This window comes from Canis lupus, chromosome 32 (genome assembly GCF_011100685.1).
Source record: "Canis lupus familiaris isolate Mischka breed German Shepherd chromosome 32, alternate assembly UU_Cfam_GSD_1.0, whole genome shotgun sequence".
In the NCBI taxonomy this organism is placed as follows: Eukaryota; Metazoa; Chordata; class Mammalia; order Carnivora; family Canidae; genus Canis; species Canis lupus.
This window is the reverse complement of record NC_049253.1, coordinates 18,291,513-18,311,663: the sequence shown is the minus strand read 5'-3', so window position 1 is coordinate 18,311,663 and position 20,151 is coordinate 18,291,513. Positions and strand designations below refer to the sequence as shown.

Here is a 20,151-nt window from a genome sequence, read left to right as displayed (position 1 = left end):
AGAGCCAGCTGTAAATAAATACCCTTACAATGTACAGTGTGCTTGAGATGCCTATACATGGAAAGGAGACACTAACTGCTCTTGGAGACAGGAGATTTAGTTTTAGAAATTAATTTTGCTTCATCTCGGAAAGCAAGTGGTTTTCGAGATATCAAGAAGAGAAAGGTATTCAAAATATTGAGAGCTGTAAAAGCAAAGACATGTCATAATTTGACACATGATTGAAAAGCTGTGGGTAGGATGAGAAAAAAAGGAAGAAAGAAGAACCCTAAGGGTATTTAAAAATTTGGACAACTGTAGGAATGTAATTATGTTAAACTGGGTCATTTAAAGAATAGTGGAAGAAAATTAGGTTTATTAAAAAATAATAATTTGATACTGAATACATGGGTCCTAGGGAGTATGCAGGATATTTAAGTAGAAATAGAGATTTAGAAATCATCAGCACTTATATGGTGGTTTAAGCCAAAATAAGAGTTTGAAATCAAAGACATACTAGTTCTAGGGTTGCAAACCTATAAGCCTATGAGGACTAGGAGGTAAGAAATGTGAGAAACTATCTGGGAGAAAAGTGCCACAAACCTGAGAGAGAGTATTCTCTGTTTAGTCAAGCACAAATACCAAGTAGGAATATGAGTTTCATTATACTAGATCTCAATTTTTAAAGAGCAGCCAGAAAAAAAAAAAAAAAAGAGCAGCCAGGAAACTGGATTTTTATGAAATCTTGTTTTTAAGTGTTGACAACTATTTTGTTTGTTTTTAAAGTAGTGAGCAGGCTAAACAAAACACATGGACCACAATTAGATAATTGGCAGCCAGTTTGTTAAGTTGGACTGTCATTTGTAGAGTGAGAAAGGGGCTCAGATAGAAGCAGAATTTTGCAGCAACAACAAAATAGTAATACAGTTATGAGATCCTCCAAATGTTTGGCTTGAAAACATTGGGTAGTCATCACAAATACCATTATTTTAAGCCTAGTTCTGTTATTTCATTAAGTCTAAAAGTATCCTTCAGCAACTTGGGAGTGGGAGGGTGTGGGAATGGAGTAACACTGTGTGTACGTTAATTTCAGGCTAAGAAAGCAAACAAATTAATTTTTATTTTAAATTACTTTAAAGTAAAGTACTACAAGGCAAAAGCAACCTATTATGACTATTTCAACTTGCATTTTGATTGATTTAAAAAATATAGGAAACATTTAAAACTTGAAAAACCATAACTTACCCCTGGCCCCTAAGTAAGACATGAATATTGAAGCTCTATGAAGATGACTATGGAGGCATTGTAGTCTGAATCTCCTCATAAAAACAGGTAGAACATCTTGGATAGCAAAGCAATAATAATAACAACAACAAATACAGATCATGACTATAACATAACTAAGCGAAAAAGAATCCACATAAAGCTCAAAATACAAGCAGATGAGAACAAACTCAACTTAGTATCAGTATCTGTGTAGGAGGAAATAGCAAGAAGATGAGAGAGCATCTGAAGGCCATGAGAATGAGAGGACCCCAAACTGCCAACAGGTGTTCCCTGAAAAGCAAGACCAATATGAGATCAGGAGCAAAACTGGATGATTGTAATTTCAGGGTAAGTACAAAGGGAATTGCAAGAAGGTCTGAAAGTGCTGGAGAGATATGGAGATTATGAACTCATAAAATTTAATAATTCTGAGCTCCCTTCTTGGACAAAGCCCATCATTAAGGAGAAATTTCTGGAAGTAGAATCCAAATTGAACAGGACAGGAACAAGAGAGGCAAAGAAAATGAAGGTCAAATAAAAGTGGGAGAGGAGACAGAGCTCAGAAATGATAAGGATACATAGGTGTCATTTTAAGAAAATATGAGAAAAGGAAGCTCTAGAACTATGAGGCTAAAAAGCTATTGTACCCACCCTTCCCTCTTGGAAGTTAACAATGACTTATTTAGCTTAAAACTTTACCACAAAAAGGATTATTGTTGAATATTTCTTAAGTTGTTATAAGAAAATATGAAATAGAAAAAAGCGTATAAAAACTATAATCCGGTATTTTAAACCAAGAGAAAATTTTTAATGATAGAAGACAGAACAACATAAAATAAGCAAAAACCCCTCAGGAATAAAGCGATTGGCAAAAAGAAAATTTGAAGAAGAGCAACAGAACTCAGAAAAGAATGCAAAATATAAAAAGTACACATATATATTTGATTATCTTACTGGGAGTCTTAGCTAGTGCAATAAGACAGGAAAAGGAAATAGTTTTCTTAGAGACTACTAGAACAATATATGCCATCAAGTTGAAAGACCTAGATTAAATTGATAAATTCATAGAAACAGCCTTCTAAGACTGAATCATGAAAATAGAAAATCTGAATAGACCAATTACAAGTAATGAAATTGAATCAGTAATTTTAAAAGCTCTTCAAAAAACAAAAGTCCAGGACCAGACAACTTCACAGGTGAATTCCATCAAACATTTAAAGAAGAGTTAGTACCTAACCTAAATTATTCCAAAAATATTGAAGAGGAAGGAACACTTACAAACTCATCCTATGAGGTCAGCATTGCTTTGGTACCAAAATCAAAGACCCATCAATATTCCTCATGAGTGCAGATGCAAAAATTCTCAACAAATTATTAGTAAAATGAATTCAACAATACATTTAAAGGATCATAAGTCAGGATCAAGTGGGATATATTCTAGGGATGCAAGGATAATTCAACATCTACAAATAAATTAATGTGATACACCACATTAACAAAACAAAAGATAAAATCATATAATCATCATAATAGATGCAGAGATTGACAAAATTCAACATTAATTTACGATAAAAACTACCAAAGCAGGAATAGAAGGAAATGCCTCAATGTAAAAATGGCCACATATGACAAACTCACAGCTAACATCATACTTAATGTAAAAAAAACCCAAACAACTGAAAATTTTCCCTCTATGATCAGGAACAAGATAAGGATGACCACTCTCAAGACTTTTACTCAACATTGTACTGGAAGTCCTAGCCATGGCAATCAGACAAAAAGAAATAAAAGGCATCTTGAAAAAGTAAAACTGTCACGACTTGCAGATATCATGATACTTTGCATAGAAACCCTAAAGGCTTTATTTACTGAAAAATCTATTAGAACTAATAAGTGACTTCAGTAATTTGCAGGATAATTTATAGAAACCTGTTGCATTTTGTACACCAATAACTATCTGAGAAATTAAGACAATCCCATGCATTATTGCATCAAAAAATAAGATATCTAGGAATAAATTTAACCAAGGAGGTGAAAGACCTGTATTCTGAGCCCTGTAAGACATTGATGAAAGGAATTGAAGATGATGCAGATAAATATATGTACCATGCTTATGGATTGGAAGAATTAATATCCTGAAAATTCCCTTGCTACCCAAAGCAACTTACAGATTCATTGTAATCCCAACAGGCATTTTGCATAGAACTAGAACAAATAATCCTTACATTTGTATGGAACCGCAAAAGATTCTGAATAGCCAAAGCAATCTTGAGAAGGAGAACAAAGCCAGAGGTATCACACTACCTGATACTTACTACGAACCTACAGTATTCAAAACAGTATGGTAGTGGCATGAAAACAGACACATAAATCAGTGGAACTGAATATATAGTCCAGAGATAAACTCATGCATTTAGAGTCAATTAATTTATTTTATTTTTGTTTTATAGTCAATTAATTTATAACAAATATTTGATGGGGGAAAAGACAGTCTCTTGCATAAATGGTGTTGGGAAAACTGGACAGCTATATGCAAAAGAATGAAACTGGACACTGTCTTACACCATATACAAAATAAATTCAAAGTAGGTTAAAGGGTTGAATATAAGCCCCGGAACCATAAAACTCCTAAAAGAATACATAGGCAGTAAGCTTTTGTACATCAGTCTTAGCAATGTTTTTTTGGAATCAGTGTCCTGGTCCAAGGGCAACAAAAGAAAAAAACAATTAAAAAATAAATCCCAAGGGGATCCCTGGGTGGCGCAGCAGTTTAGCGCCTGCCTTTGGCCCAGGGCGCGATCCTGGAGACCCGGGATCGAATCCCACGTCGGGCTCCCGGTGCATGGAGCCTGCTTCTCCCTCTGCCTATGTCTCTGCCTCTCTCTCTCTCTCTCTCTCTCTCTCTCTGTGACTATCATAAATAAATAAATTAATTAATTAAAAAAAATCTCAAATGGGATTATAGTGAACTAAAAATCTTTTGCACAGTGAAGGAAACCATCAACAAAATAAAACAACAACAACAAAAAAACAACCATCCCAACCTACTGAATGGGAGAAGGTATTTGCAAGTCATATATCCAATAAGGGGTAAATATCCAAAATATGTAAAGTACATAGACAAATTCATATTTAAAAAAAACAACCTGATTAAAAAATGAGCAGAGATGTATACCTGGGTGGCTCAGTGTTTGAGCATCTGCCTTCAGCTCAGGGTGTTATTCCGGAGTCCTGGAATGGAGTCCCACATTGGACTTCTCGAGGGGAGCCTGCTTCTCCTTCTGCCTATGTCTTCTGCCTCTCTGTGTGTCTCTCATGAATAAATAAGTAAAATCTTTTAATAAATGGGCAGAGGACATGTGTAGACATTTTTTCCCAAGAAAACATTCAGATGGCCAGCAGACACATGAGAAGATGCTCAACATCACTAATCAGGAAAAGGAAAATCCAAACAAATGGATTGTTACTTTACACCTCATACGCAAAAGTGCTGTTTGATAGCATTTTTACCTTAGCTAGTACTTCTTTCAAAATTGGACTCAATCCTCTCAAACCCTGCTGTTGCTGCTGCTGCTGTTGCTGCTTCACCAGCTAAGCTTATGTAATATTATAAATCCTTTGTTGTCATTTCAACAATCTTCACAGAATCTTCACCAGTATTAGATTCCATCTCAAGAAACCACTTTCTTTGGTCATCCACAAGATGCAGCTTTTCACCTGTTAAAGTTTTTTCATGAGATTGCAACAATCCAGTCTCATCTTTAGGCTCCTCTTCTAATTCTAGTTTTCTTTCTATTTCCATCATATCTCTAGTTGCTTCCTCCACTGAAGTCTTAAGCCCCTTAGAGTACTTCATAAGGGTTGGAATTGACTTCTTCTGAACTCCTGTTAAAGTTGATGTATTGATCTTTTCCGATGAATCACAAATGTTCTTGTTGGCATCTAGATTGGTGAATTCTTTCCAGAAGGTTTTTTTTTTTCCAGAAGGTTTTTAATTGACTTTCCTCAGATTTATCATAGGAGGTGATTATCTATGGCAGCTATAGCCTTATGAAATGTATTTCTTAAATAATAAGACTTTAAAGTCAAAATTACTCCTTGATCCGTAGGCTGCAGAATGGATATTGTGTTAATGGGCATGAAAACAACATAAATCTCATTGCACACACCCATGAAAGCTCTTGGGTGATCAGGTGCACTGTCTGTAAGCAATAATATTTTGAAAGGAAGTCTTTTCTGAGCAGTAGGTCTCAGCAGTAGGCTTACAGTATTAGTAAACTGTTTATAAATAGATGTGTTATCATCCAGGCTTTATTGTTTCATTGATAGGACACAGGCAGAGTAGATTGAGTGTGATTCTTAGGGCCCTAGAATTTTCTGAATGGCAAATGAGCATTGGTTTCAACCTAAAGTCACAAGTCGGCTTGGCTCTGATGATTTGAAGCCAGGCATTGACTTCTCTCTAGCTATAAAAGTCCTAAGTGGCATCTTTTTCTGTTTCTTCTATATCGAAAATCTATTATTTAGTGTAGCCACCTTCATGAATCTTAGCTAGATCTTTGGGATAACTTGCTTCATCTTCTACATCAGCACATGCTGCTTCACCTTGCACTTTTATGTTATGGAGATGACTCCTTTCTTTAAACCTCATGAACCAACCCCTGATAGCTTCAAAATTTTCTGTTAGCCTCAAACTCTACAGCTTCCTCACCTCTCTCACCCTTCAGAGAATTGAGAGTTAGGGCATTGCCAGGGATTAAGCTTTAGCTTGAGGGAACGTTGTGGCTGGTTTGATCTTCTTTCCAGACCACTCAAACTTTCTTCATATATGCAAGAAGGCTGTTTCATCTTACCATTCATGTGTTCAGTGAACTAACATTTCCTTTAAGAACTTTGCATTCACAAGTTGGCTAATTGTTTAGTACCAAAGGCCTAGCTTTTGGCCTATCATGGCTTTTGATATGCCTTTCTCACTAAATTTAATCATTTCTAGCTTTTTATTTAAAGTAAGAGACATGTGATTATTCCTTCCACTTAAACATATAGATGCCATTGTAGGGTTATCAGTTAGCCTAATTTCAATATTGTGTCTCAGGGGATAGGAGACCTATGGCGATGGAGAGAGATGGGGGAACAGCTGGCTAGTGGAGCACTCAGAACACACACATTTATTTATTAAATTCTCCATCTTATATGGATGTGGTTTGTGGTGCCCTAAAACAATTACAATAGTAACATCAAAGGTCATTGATCACAGATCAATATAACAAATATAATAATGAGAAAAAATTTTGAAATATTGTAAGAATTACCAAAATGTGACAGTCATAAAATGGGCAAATGTTGTTGAAAAAATGGCACAATTTGATCTGCAAAGCACAATAAAGTACAAAAAAATAACATATGCTTGTATCTTAGTTAATAATAATGTACCAATATTGGTTTGTTAATTTAAAAAAACAAAAATAAATCTCACAAATAATGTAAGATACTAAGAGGAATAACTAGATGCAGGCTATATAGGAAATCTCTAGGCTATCTTAGTAATTAAAATCAATCTGATCTAAATCTAAATTTTATTTTCTTTACAGTAGTTTACTGAAAGACAGTCATCATTTCTCTCCTTTAAATGCTGAAAAATCAGTTATTTTGTGGTCAAAGATAATGTAAAGTTGGACTCCTCTTAGGGAGCTGTTGGGTTATTATTGAACCATAAGGGTTTTTTGTTGTTGTTGTCAAATATGTGTCTGTGGAAATGGGGGTGAAGATACAGTTTGTTTATTAACTTCATTTTGGAAAAACTACTATCCTTTTTGGAGAGCCTTAGATTTCAAATGTTTCAAACCTAAGTCTCAAGTTTATTCTTGTTAAGGAAAGGCATTTAGTGTTAGGCACTTAGATTTTTATTTTTTCAAAGAGAATTCTTAAAATATACTTTCTAAAATAGTTTATATATTCTCCTATAATTTTGCCTTGGTGTAAAAGAGATCATTACATCATAAGAATATTCTCAACCTAACAGAATGATTTTTGCAAGACCTCTTGAAAATTCTAACTCCTTCATTCAATTGAAAATGCTATTAGACTTTATTATGACCACTTAAGGGTAACTTGAAGTGCCTTTCTAATTTTTTCCCCTATTAATGTCATTTCCCCCCCTAAGAACACAGTAAAGTGTTCCTATGATATAAAGACTTTTTTTTCTCAATCATATAGTCTGACTTACTATATCGATATCTGGTAAGGTAATGCATTTCCTTCCAGCTCCTCATGGGTGAAGTTCATTTGTCTTCCAATCTTGGAAAATGAGCTAACTTCTAATAACCTCTGATACTTAACAGAAACACACCTGCACTTTGGAATTAGTCACTCATCTTTATGTCATAGTTTTCTTATTTATCACTGCCAAATAATTGTATAGCAGATACTCCACAGTGTCATGTACTACCAATAGAATTTCATTTCAATAGAATTGTTTTAAAATCTATTATTTGATTTTGACCTGGTTAGCACGGATCAATTTTCCCCCCTGTATGTTCAGCCTGTATGAACATCTAAACACAACAGTAAGTGCTCTGTTAGCTTCTGTACAAATTGTGAAAGACTTATTAAAGTTAGTGACAGTCCCAGTTAATATTCCTCTGTCATCGTTAATAAATCAATTTTTCCACTTTCTATCTCTAATATTTTTCAAGTAAAGGAGAAGAGTGATTAGATTTTAAGGTTTGCTTTTCTATATTTCGTAGTCATTTTTACTAAATTAATCCAAGCTTCATTTTTCTAATACGTAAATTGTTAGAATATATTATAAAAAATCTAAAGTGCTTATTAGCATAGTGTATTATACATAGTAATCACTTCATAGATGATAGCTCTTGTTATTTTTATACTGTGCTGTGCTTCTGTTCTGTTTCACATGCCATGTGAAATAGGTTATGAATTTGGGGAGATATCTTCCAAATATGTTATACCACATTTGCTCTAGTTGATCAGCTGAGCAACAGAGGAGAATGCCTCTTCTATGGTACACAGAATTCACTGAATATGGAAAGAATTTGGCATTCTTATTTCATTTCTGATGAAACAATCTTAAGTCTTTCAAATATCCTTGTACGAAGTAAAAGTTATAAGCAAAATATAAAAGGATGATGTTATTTATTACTAACAGAAACAGGCTTCTTTAAACATCCCAGGCTGAAATGACTGTTTAATACTGTGATTCACAGAAGCTTTCTAGTCCAAAGCAAATGCTCAATGAAAGAACTTATTTTATTAGGCAATACTGATGTGGTTTTTATTGGTTGGACTCTGGTAGACACTTGACAACAAATGGTACTTTACCCAAAGAGACACGTATCATGAATCGCATAATCTAACCACAAACATTAAAGGTCTATGTGACTATGAGCCTCAAATGGAAATACAAAAGACAGTTTTCATAGAATCACATATGACTCAAACCAGTCTTTAATTTAAATAAATAAGCACGTAAAGTTTAGGTGCCTCTAATGGCTTCATATCACAATGTGTGTAATGCAGATATCATGAAACATGTAGAAATCCATTCAAATGTAAAGCAGCAAAGCACTTTCACATTACCTTGTATTTGTAATTCCTGTTATTCATAAAAAGTTACATTTCCTCAACAAACATTTTTTTAAGAATGGCCTTTTCTGTTTACCCCAGAAAAGCGTATTATTTATACTTTTACAGTGGTACTCACAGCCAGACATTTTATTTTTGTATAGGTACTTCAACCATGATTGTATATGAAACTTAGGATAGCAAATAAAGTTCTAATCTCAGTAGATGATAAAGACAAACAATTTTCATCTTTCAGTTCTTTATACAAAAACATATTTCAAGAGGTAATAGGCTTAACTCTAGAGATTTTAAAATTTTATACTTCACTTCGTGACCCTATTGGCTTTCTTTTACTTGGGTTGTCTAAAAGATATAAGCTTAAGGTTAGGATTCTAGAAAAGGTTTTGAGAAAGAGGAAGGAAGATTTAAGAACTCATTTTATACTTGAACATGGCTGTATTTTCAAGTTCATTCAAATAGCCCTTTACCAGTACTTTATTCCCTGCGAAAACATCCCCACCTTCTCCCCAAACCATCTCATTTTAGTAGGTTTTGTTCAGAGCAGGTTTCCCTTGCAGGAGTTTTCTTTTTTTTTTTTTTTTCCTGCAGGAGTTTTCAAGGACAAGTGTTGTTTCGGTTAGCATAGTCTTAGCTATACTAGTATATTCACTTTAATTCTAGAGAATTTCCTGATTAATTTTCTGTAGCAAAAGTGCTAAGGGCTATAATTCTACCTCTGAATCTTTTCCTAGAAATGGGATTCAGAAAGCATAGGGGACTCCAACTAGCCAGCCCGAGGACTCAGACAAGTGTTTCCTGTCATAGAAAGAGCTAGAGGTCTACTATAATATTGGCCTGCTAGCATATTAATGATAGATAATGCTGATTTGCTACAACCCTATTAGTTTCACACATAAAGAGAACCATCTAATTTTCAAAGTGAAAACCTCTATCTGCTATAACATTATTTTGAAGTAGTTGGTGGTAGTACAATCTAAAAATTTAAAAATAAATCCTAAAATTCAGAGTGATTCTTAAATAATAGCACCCACACAGTATTAAAAAAAATTCCAAGTTGGCCAAAAAGACATAATAAAATTCAATTAAGATTTAGCTTAGTTGAGAATCCTCACCACCCTCCCACATAAAGTGGCAAAATATACGAATAAGCACCTAATATAGGACAATGATACTGTGTATTGAATAGAGAAGTATTGCCACCAGTTTTTCTCAAATGTCCTTCAGCACTTCTGAATTTATAGGAAGGCAGACTGGTTTAGATCTCAAAAGTGAAATTTTTCTTGATTTTCCTTCTTGAGTTAAAAAAAATTAAATGGAATGAGACACCAAGACCTACAGCCCACCTAAGTTTAATCATTAATAGTGAGTTCTTTGGTGAACTTAGGTCCTCATTTTGGAGTTTGGAATCTGACCTTTCCCCAAAGATAAACATGCTTGTTGCGGGTTCTGAGGAGGGTCACTTCCTGGCTGCCATCAGAAGAGTCCACTTCTCAGTGACTCCTGGCTGGGAACTGGATGCATTAGAGGGTAGCTAGTCAATATGATTCTCCTCGCTGTGCTTTTTCTCTGCTTCATTTCTTCATATTCAGCATCTGTTAAAGGTAAGTTTGTGTTGCCTTTTGCTAAACTTTAATTTTAATCAGTGTGTGCATGAAAGAGAGAGAGAGAAATAGTGAAAGAGTTCCTAACTAAACCCTCTTCAAAACTACATAACTTTGGAATACTCGTGAAGGCATGCCTGGGTTGGAATGAAAAACAAATGCAAATTCCTACATACATTAAGAAAACAGAGGTTCCTTTTAGTTTCAGTTCCATAGACTAATGTGCCCCTTGCTTCAATTTCTCATTCATGGTCTATTTTTAAAAGTGAGAAAAGAAATGCCAACTATTGTTACCTGCTGCTGTTGGTCACTCAGTGAATGCAGCTCCTTCATTTGAATTGTAAAAGAGGATTTTGAAAATCCAGTTTTAAATTTCCTTGTAGTTGCTTAGCAATGTGACATCAAGAAGAATTAGACCCAATGAAAAAGGCGTTTGATTTGCCAAAGAATTATGAATGAAATGGTAAAGCATGCATTTAATTACATTACCTTTCAAAAGTGAGAATTATCATACTTAGTGAATTAAAGAAAATAAAGCTACATGGTGTAGATTTAAGAAATAAGACTTATTATCTTTGGATTAATAGTGTTACTAGTTATAGTTTCTACTTTAAAATAAAGTTGGTTTTAAAAAACACATATGAATTGATACTTTTTAGAACAAACATATTTTATAAGGGATGGTTTCTGCAAGCTGAAGGAAATGTATTAATATGGAATCTTGTTTTAAATCAGCTAGAACATAAACAAACTCCTTGGATTTCTAAGTGTGGCCCCTGATGTAAACTAATCACTTTTAGAGTCTCTTAAGAGGACACACTGTAAAAACCAGTTAATCTAACACATAACTTAGCATGATAGGATCCAGTTTTAATATCTGTGTACTCTAAGTGACATAAAACAATTCACTTGCAAACTTCTAAAACACTTTTGGGATAACTAGTTCTTGATCATAAAGTGAAATTTGTCCCAAGATTTCTCTTGAGAGACAATCTTTGTTATTGAAGAAATAAAGGCAGGGCTAAATTTAAATTATTTCAGCTAAGCAAATCATACTTTAGGCTCTGGAACTAAAGACAATATTTTTCATCAGTTTCTAAAGTGTTTATTATTTAAAAATATAGTCCTTATTTGGTATTATCTGCTAAGTAAATTTTTGAGCATTTGAAATATGAAAGATTTATATACCATAATAGCAAATCTTATACCCTTATTATTTTGAGAAAAATAATTGAACTATAGTAGTTATTGTACACTTCTATCTTTTCCCACTCTATAAAGGAGAAAATTGGATAACTTGATGTTTTCCAACACATGCACATATAGAGACTCTAAGACACACGCACACACATCCAGGCACATACATGACAATGACATACAGGAAATACAGTTTAGAAGATGACAGATAGCTAGTTTGTTGTGTACAAGCTCAATGGTAACTCCGGAGTTTTATAACCTGAAGCTTATGCAATTTAGGGGCCATCTTCGAGAAAAGATTGCAAAAATATCTTACTTTTGCAAATGTTACTGCAAAAAAAAGATACGGCAAGAGTTCTCTTCCAAGATCTTGGAAGGAGCTTGGCCAAGTGAAGGCCCCAAAGTTTAAGCACCATTGGCTTCATTGCTACAAGCTACTTATGTCAAATATTATAAATAAAAAGTACAGGACTTGACAGCTCTCTCTACCTGGATGTAATAACTTTTTGTATTATGTTACCATGACTTCATTATAGATTCCTTACCCTTTGTAATGATTGACACTTAAGAAACAAACTACTTGTAATCGTCCATTTTTAAATCAGGCCATTGTAAGTTTTGGGATTTCATGTATCACCTCACAATCCATCTCAAACTTTAAAAAAAGATTATTCATTTTTACTTTTTAATTGTTCCATCTCAAACTTAATTATAAATGCAACTGTTTAGCAAATCCCCAGGTCTGGGTGAATGTTGAGTGCAGGTTGTACTGAAAAGAAGGAGGGGTGGGATTAGTAGGGACTAGTGTTCCTTTAGAAGAGGATAGGCTGAGTTCGTGAATGTCCTAAAGACTCAAGGTTTCCTTACTTTTTTTTTCAATCATATTTTGTCATGGTGGATCTATTTTCAGTGCTTTCCTTGTGTTTCCTTTATAGTACTTTTACTTTTGCTAACCCAGGCATGAGCTTTCTATTCAATCTTCTTACCTCTAAACCGGACTGTCCCTTCACTTACTGTCTTTCTCTCAGTCCCTAGCCTGACCTTCACTTTTCAGTTCATTCTCATTAATCATCTTCCAATCTTTTCCCCCTTATCCTTCATCCTACTCTTACTTTTTGCCTTATAGTTTTCTGTTGGAATCCTAAATCCCATTACCTATCCTTATCACTATTGCATGTGTCTTATATCTCACCTTGAATTTACCTAGTTTTGATAAATGCATATTTTAAGATATTTCTTAACAGACTAAAACTGAGAGTTTTGTTGCTTTTAAGTCATTTAAATTTTAAAATGGATTTGAAGGGGCACGTTGAAGAGGTTTTATCTAATCTCAGTTACAGAAGTGCCATTTTGCATACTCTGTAGAGCAACATCCTAAGAAAGAAATAAATGAACAGAATAAATAAAATATGCTCCTGTTGTCCAGTGTTGCCAGATCTCTGAATAACATAAACAGAGAAATACTTATTAAAGAGGAAAGGATAACAGGGACAATATTACAGCACAGTCCACTTATTTTAATCCTTTTAGGCTTTATCTACAGTTAAAAGAGAAAGGAAAGGGACACCACTGTGGCTCAGTCAGTTAAGCATCTCTTTGTTTTAGCTCAGGTTATGATCTCAGGGTCATGAGATCGAGCTCCATGTTGGGCTCTGCGCGGAATGTGGAGCCTGCTTAAGATTCTGTCTCTCCCTCTGCCCTAACCCACACACTTTCTCTCTCTCTAAAAATAAATAAATAAATAAATAAATAAATAAATAAATAAATAAATAAATAAAACAAAATAAAAATAAAAAACAAAGTAGGAAAAAGATTTAAAATGAGGCCTATTTTTTTGATCACTTACAAATCAGAGTCAAGAACTGATCTATAATATATTGTCTGTTTTCACATTCATTGGACTGGTAAAGTAAAAGGGAAAAAAGATCAACATGATACTTTGGAAATCTTTGGAATTTACGAGGGGCTATCTTCTTACAAACTTTTTGTAGTTATTTTAGCAAACAGACATCTTTGTGTAGTCCACAAAACTTAGATCTCAGTAATTTAAACATCAGATTCTGAATTTTATCTGCTATGTTGGATTGAAAGCAGAGTCAGCTTTTCTCAGCTTGTGATATAATGCTTACCTTTCAGAACTGCTGAGAGGATTAGATAAGACATATATTTCCTTTATGCCCTCTCTGGAATTTGATAGGCATCATAAAAAGAAGGCCTCTCTGGTCAAAATGTCTTTCCTGGCCAAAAAGCTAACATTTGAACTTGTAGCAGTATCACCAGTTAAAATGTAGAAGAGTTGGAGGTAGAGGAGGCAAGAGGTAGTCATAGACTTTGTCTCCTTCAAGGTTTTTCCTGACTTTTTTGGTCTTCTGTATCTTATATCTGTGGTTCTGAGTGATTTGATGCTTGGACACAGTCTGATTTTGTATGTATACTCTTAGATACCTGCCTCCCATGCTTCCTTCTCCTGGCCTTTTTAGATTCCTATTTCTTGTCTCCTTATCTCCTTTCTTTGAAGGTTTGTCAGAACACAATTTCACCACCCAAAACTTTCCAGGGGCTTTCCATCTCACTCAGAATCCAATTCTAACTCATGTCCCTGCAAATCTCCCTGTCACCCATAGGCATCTATTTGACCTCATCTCTTGTAGTGTCTTTCACTTAATCCCAATCTCTTTGGCCTTCCTGCTACTCCTCCATTACACCTGCACTGAGCTCTTCTCAGGGCCTTTAAACTTGCTATTACCTCTATGTGTGTGTGAGGGAGGTGGGAAAGGGGTGGTGGAGGAGTAGGTAAAAGAGTGGGGATAGTGGGGAGGAGGCTCTTCCTTCCACAGATATCCCTTGGCTAGCCTAAAAGCCTTTGCCCAGAATATTACCTTCTCAGGATGGTCTTTCCCTCAGCATTCCCATTCTCTTTCCTCTTTCATTTCCCTTTATTAGCATTTCTAACACTTTATAATTTCCTCATAATCTTTTTCATTGCCCATCTCCTCCTCATTCAATGTAAACTCCACAAAGGCAGACATTTTGTCTGCTTATTAACTGGTATAACTCCAGAACCTAGGAAAGTGCCTACCACCCAGTAGGTGTTAAATACGTCTTGTTGAATATATGAGCAAATTCCTAACTCACTCCCTAGGAATGAAAGAGTTCAACCTAAAGGTTTAGATGTGTGTAGTAAAGGAAGAGCATTGTCTCTAGAGCCAAACAGCCTGGGTTCAAATCCTGACTCTATCACTAACTGACTGGGTAACCTTGGGTAAAATGCATAATCTCTGCCTTTCCATTTTTCTTATCTATAAAAGGAGACTAATAATGGTATCTACCCCATCAGATTCGAAATATTTGATCCTACTCCTTCACATTTCTTTGGGTTAAATTAAGCTGAATTAGAGAATGTGTGAACTGCTCCATATATCAATTATTTTGGCTCACTATACTATTTGACATTTAACTGCCTCTGCCATATTAAAACCTGTACTAAGATTTTATGTAGTAAAACATTACTTTATTCAGGAGCAGCTAATTTAAATTTACATAGTGTAGCCTTGAAATGTACCTTTGTACTAAAAGTTTACTATAGTTAAATAAACTGTAATATATTTATTATAATTAGTAGAGCAAATTACATTTCAGGGGATAGTCTTTAAATACCCAATAAGGAACTGCCTTCTAACCCTTAAAATTACCTCAACATTGATCTGTTGCACTGAAATGATATGTTAATTACAAATTTTTTTTATTAATTTTGTAAAGCGATTCCTGGCTAAATCTTTACTTGGAATCATATCCAATATACCTCAATAAAGCTAGGGGGAGAAGAGAAATCATATCCATATAATTAAAAGCAATACGATATCTCCTTTAAAAAAGGAAATATCAGCCAGGGCAATATTTAGGTTATCTAATTATCAATTAGGAATACAAACTAAAGTTTTCTAAAATGGAAGCTTATTTGTTTATTAGTTCTTTTTGTTGTTGTTCAAGTCTATATTTCAGCAGTTGGAGAATAGAACCATCTTTCATTTAGCAAATATTACCAAGCTCCTAATAGGCACCGCTTTGCTAAATGAGGAATGCATTGATAGCAAGAAAGTACAGTCCCTTGTCTGACAGGTACCTTACAACTGAGCCTTGACTGTGTCACGATCTTTATGCAGGTCACACAACTGGTCTCTCATTAAATAATGACCGGCTGTACAAACTCACATATTCCACTGAAGTTTTTCTTGATCGGGGCAAAGGAAAACAACAAGACAGTGTAGGCTACCGAATTTCGTCTAATGTGGACGTCGTCTTACTGTGGAGGAATCCTGATGGAGATGATGACCAACTGATCCAAATCACTGTAGGTATTTTCTATCAGAGATGCAAAGATTACATGTCTTTGTGAAGTGTATCATTGGACAGCACTTGTTTTGTGCTCTTGGTTATATATCCATTTAGTTTATTATCTATCACTGAAATAAATAGATCTACAGTTTAGAAGTTCTTGCTAATCAAAAGTGATCTGGTCTTTCCAAGTTGTTGAATAAGCAAAAGAAGGCATATGTTGGTGAGTAACTATAGCATGATATCCAGTTCTATATTTCACATTAATATTTGCATTAAATTAGAATCCATTTGAGAAGTTCTAGGAGTGAGAAGAAGTCTAGAATCCAGATCATGTGAAACACAATTAAGATCACTCTAACCGAAAGAAGAGATAAATTGGGAGCTCTCAATTTTGCTGAGTTCTTTCATATAACAGATAGAATTACCAATGAGGAAATGAACCTATTCTATATTCTTTCTGAGGTAAGAACCAGGTGCTGTCTGGCATGGCAGTATTTGGTCAGTTATGATAGTTTAGATTTATGTGTTGAGAAAGGAGTTTAAATTAGATGGCCACTGAGGCCTTGACCTTTCAGTTTTAATATATAAATGATTCCATATTTGTTTTCAAGGGTCTAAAGGCAATAGATTTCTCTAGTAAAGTCAGTTATTCTTCCACATGTTAGTGTGAAACAGGTACACAGGACCAAGATTTGTTCCTTTGTAACTGATAAGTAGTTGTTGATAAACTTCCTAATGAGGTGTCATTGTAATACATATATCAAGTGATCTTTGCTTCTTTGGATGACTCTAATAGCTGTTGTGGCTTCCAAGTTGGATCAAAACTTCATCATCCACTTCGGTAAGCCATTTCTCAATAGAATGGTAAAGTACTTTGCAGACCCAAGTGCATAATGCACTTCCTTGTTCAGTAATCAGACTGTTTATCTTTAATTTTGCATATATAAGTGAAGTATAATGGGTTATAATCCCTTTCAAAAAATGGTAAAGAAAGTGAAGAGACTCGGAAGACAGCAACAGTCAACATGATTGAGAGTGATAGTGACCAAAAAAAAAAAAAAAAAAAGAGCCACTTTCCAGTTATAATTATTGTAAACCTGAATTCACAGATTTCTTTAAGTATCAGTATTTTTACCTAACTCAAAAACCTAATTTTTGGATGCCTTCTCCATTCTTTTAAAGTTAATGGCTAAGTCCTATAAATCATGAATTGAAAAACAACAGAATACATTATGGCCAATGCTATTTATTGCTTTACCCCATTTTATTTTCTAAGAGACTGTGATGGAAATAGACATAGCAAATTTTTCTAACAGGTTTATTTCCATGATTCCAGATGAAAGATGTAAATGTTGAAAATGTGAATGAGCAGAGAGGAGCGAAGAGCATTTTCAAAGGAAAAAACCCACCCAAAATCATAAGAAAGAAAAATCTGGAAGCTTTACAAAGACCTGTACTCCTTCATCTAATCCATGGAAAGGTAAAAGTGATTTTGGGGGTGTTCCATCTTTTTTCTTCTACTTTAAATTTTTCTTCCTTTCAGTAGTAATTATTTTGAGGTAATCATAATATCATTACTTTCATAGTAAATGGAAATTTTTCAAGAACAAATAAGCAGAGATTGCAAATTAAATGCTTCAGAAGTAAATCAAGGCATTGAATTCACTTATGTTTTTAGCCACTTGTTTCCTATTTTTATGAAAATCCTTATAGTAGAATCAAGTATTTGTTTATTGAGATGCATTATTAAAAGGTATATTACTTATTAAATTAGGAAGGATTAGAAAGGTATTAAAACACTAGGTCATCACAGGTGATTGTGTACATCATTTAGGAAAGTAGACAAATTATGAGATTGAAATGATCTAACTTGAATTAGTGATGAGAATATCAGTATCTGGCTATTAGCTCATGAGAATATCAGTATCTGGCTAATATACAAAATTGAAAGGGCATAGCATTTTAAAGGGCATGGCATTCCTAAGGTAGAGTTGATTTTTCAAAGAAGCACTTAGAGCTTATTTTAAAACTATGACTTTGAAAAGCATTTTATATATTAAAGTACTTAATGAACACTATAATATCCATTTGAAAGTTTGCTCAGAGAATTCTGTAGAATGTGCATAACTTATGATTTGATTGTAGTCTATTAAACTGGTCATTAAATGTTTGAAATTGAGACAAAATTGTGATCAGTGAATTACTAGGCATTACATATGTGGGCTTTTGAAAAGTATAGATATTATATTGATATACATAAAAATGTATCTTTAAAGATAAAAGCTCAATTTTAGGTGCCAAAGGAGAAAAACAGTAAGGGATCTTCAGAGCTAAAGTGCTACTACATGTCTCTAAAATGTCTCTAGATTCACATTTTATAGATTTAAATAAAGGTGAAAACAAATACATTAAATTATAAATTTCAGACATGTGATATATTGCTAATCATGATGTACATTTTTATATAAGTCACCGAAAAGGGATTCTTGCATTGTTACTTCTACAACCAAATATGAATCCCCATCTCAAGGCTGCTTCTTTTCTCCTTGTCAAAATACTTACCATGCCTAACAGTTTGCTCACAGGCCTTTTCTTTTATAAAGTTTATGTCCTTCTAACCAGTTGGAAATAACCACCCCTCTTTAGAACCCTCTTAACACCTTGTAGCTCGCTTGTGGCCCTATCACTGTTCTTTTGGTCATTTGTGTTCATTGCTAGATTATGAGTTTCAGTAGAGAAAATTCCCATTTCTATGTATATTCCAGCTCCCCCCTCTCTCCTTCATGACCTTCTACTCTCTTCCTCCCCAAAGCACCCAGAACCGTGCCTTGCACCAACTTAGTGTTCCAGGAGACTTTCCCAATATTCTCCCAAACTCCATACTTTCCTAGACTTATTTCTATTCAAGTGTTTATCACAGCATGTTGAAATCCTCTCTTTATTTGTCTGCAGTCAGCATTGGGCAGCAATTGTGTCTTTAACTGTATATTCAGTGCCTGCTCATAGTGGGGACTCAATGAATGTAAACTAAAGGAATGAATCTATAAGGGTATATGGGGCTAAAATGAGTTGAACTTTGAGAAAGACTTTGGTTATTGCTTGCTTAATAATAACTAAATTGTACTGAGCACTTACTGTGCACCAGAGGCCAAAGACATTGCATGAATGATCTTTTTTATCTTCATGAACACCTCTGGGAGGCAGGTGCTGCTTTATTATCCTCTTGTAATAGATGAGGAAACCAAAGTTAAGAGCAGTAAAGAAATTTGCCTAGGGTCACACAACTGGCAAGTAGTGCAGATGGGATTGAAACAGAAGGTCTAATTTCAGGGGCTAGACTGGAAACCTCCACATTATATTGTCTTCAGCTATAAGGATTTGGGAAGCACCACCTCTTTGGTTGACCTGTTTTATCCTCCAATGTATCTATTAACTCACCTGATTTTCATATGACACAACAAACATGAAATACCATGTTTTTCCTCTCTTGCCTTCCAGTGTGGAAAGACACTTGAACCCATAAAATATTAGTTTCATTTATAATCTTAATAACAACCTACCATTTTATAGCCTCTTGGGTAGCAGTTGAGTACAAAGTCTTTTGTTACACACACAAAAGGACTCAGTGCCCTCACTGTTCAAAGGCTGGGATGAAGCTGCCACATCATTATTTCAGTGACTCCAACATGCCAATTCTACATGAGCTGTGATTGCAATGATTTACGATAGCCTCAGGTTAAAGTGCACTGTGGTATCTATCAATGATATGATAAAGTACTCATTGGAAAAAAAAAAAATGACCCTGAAGACTAAGAAGCCATGTGGAATTTTCAGCCACATCACTGTCAGAAAGATCATTATTTAAAGGATCACTTCAGCCTACTATGAGAGGATTATGAAAGGAAAGGCTGAGCTGCTGATTGGCAGTTTTATTAAAAAATATGTTCTACCTCAGGCTCAAATTAAGTTTTACCTCCTGAAATTTCTGTGACTTCAAGGATGCTCAGCAGCATGTATTTTTTTGTCCTGCCGGAGCCCCCGTTTTAAGCTCTTATATTTACATTATAAACGAGAACTCATTAAAACATTCAGATGCATTATTTGTTGTACATCATCTTTTTTCCATGTCCACTCACCTTCCCCACATACGTGTTTGGGCATGGCT

General features: G+C 34.6%; 1 protein-coding gene across 2 annotated transcripts in view; it reads left to right on the top strand.

The window, feature by feature from the left end:
• MTTP (microsomal triglyceride transfer protein) overlaps positions 1 to 20,151 on the top strand; it is a 56,592-nt gene that overhangs the window by 1,872 nt on the left and 34,569 nt on the right. The window contains exons 1-3 of one of the 2 annotated variants that reach the window (XM_038582042.1): positions 10,288 to 10,451; positions 15,812 to 15,999; positions 17,323 to 17,466. In XM_038582042.1, the coding sequence (XP_038437970.1) occupies positions 10,391 to 10,451; positions 15,812 to 15,999; positions 17,323 to 17,466 (393 nt within the window). In that variant the 5' untranslated portion in view covers positions 10,288 to 10,390. Of the gene's footprint in view, positions 1 to 10,287; positions 10,452 to 15,811; positions 16,000 to 17,322; positions 17,467 to 20,151 lie in introns of those variants that run through there. The other variant, XM_038582043.1, reaches the window with a different exon arrangement.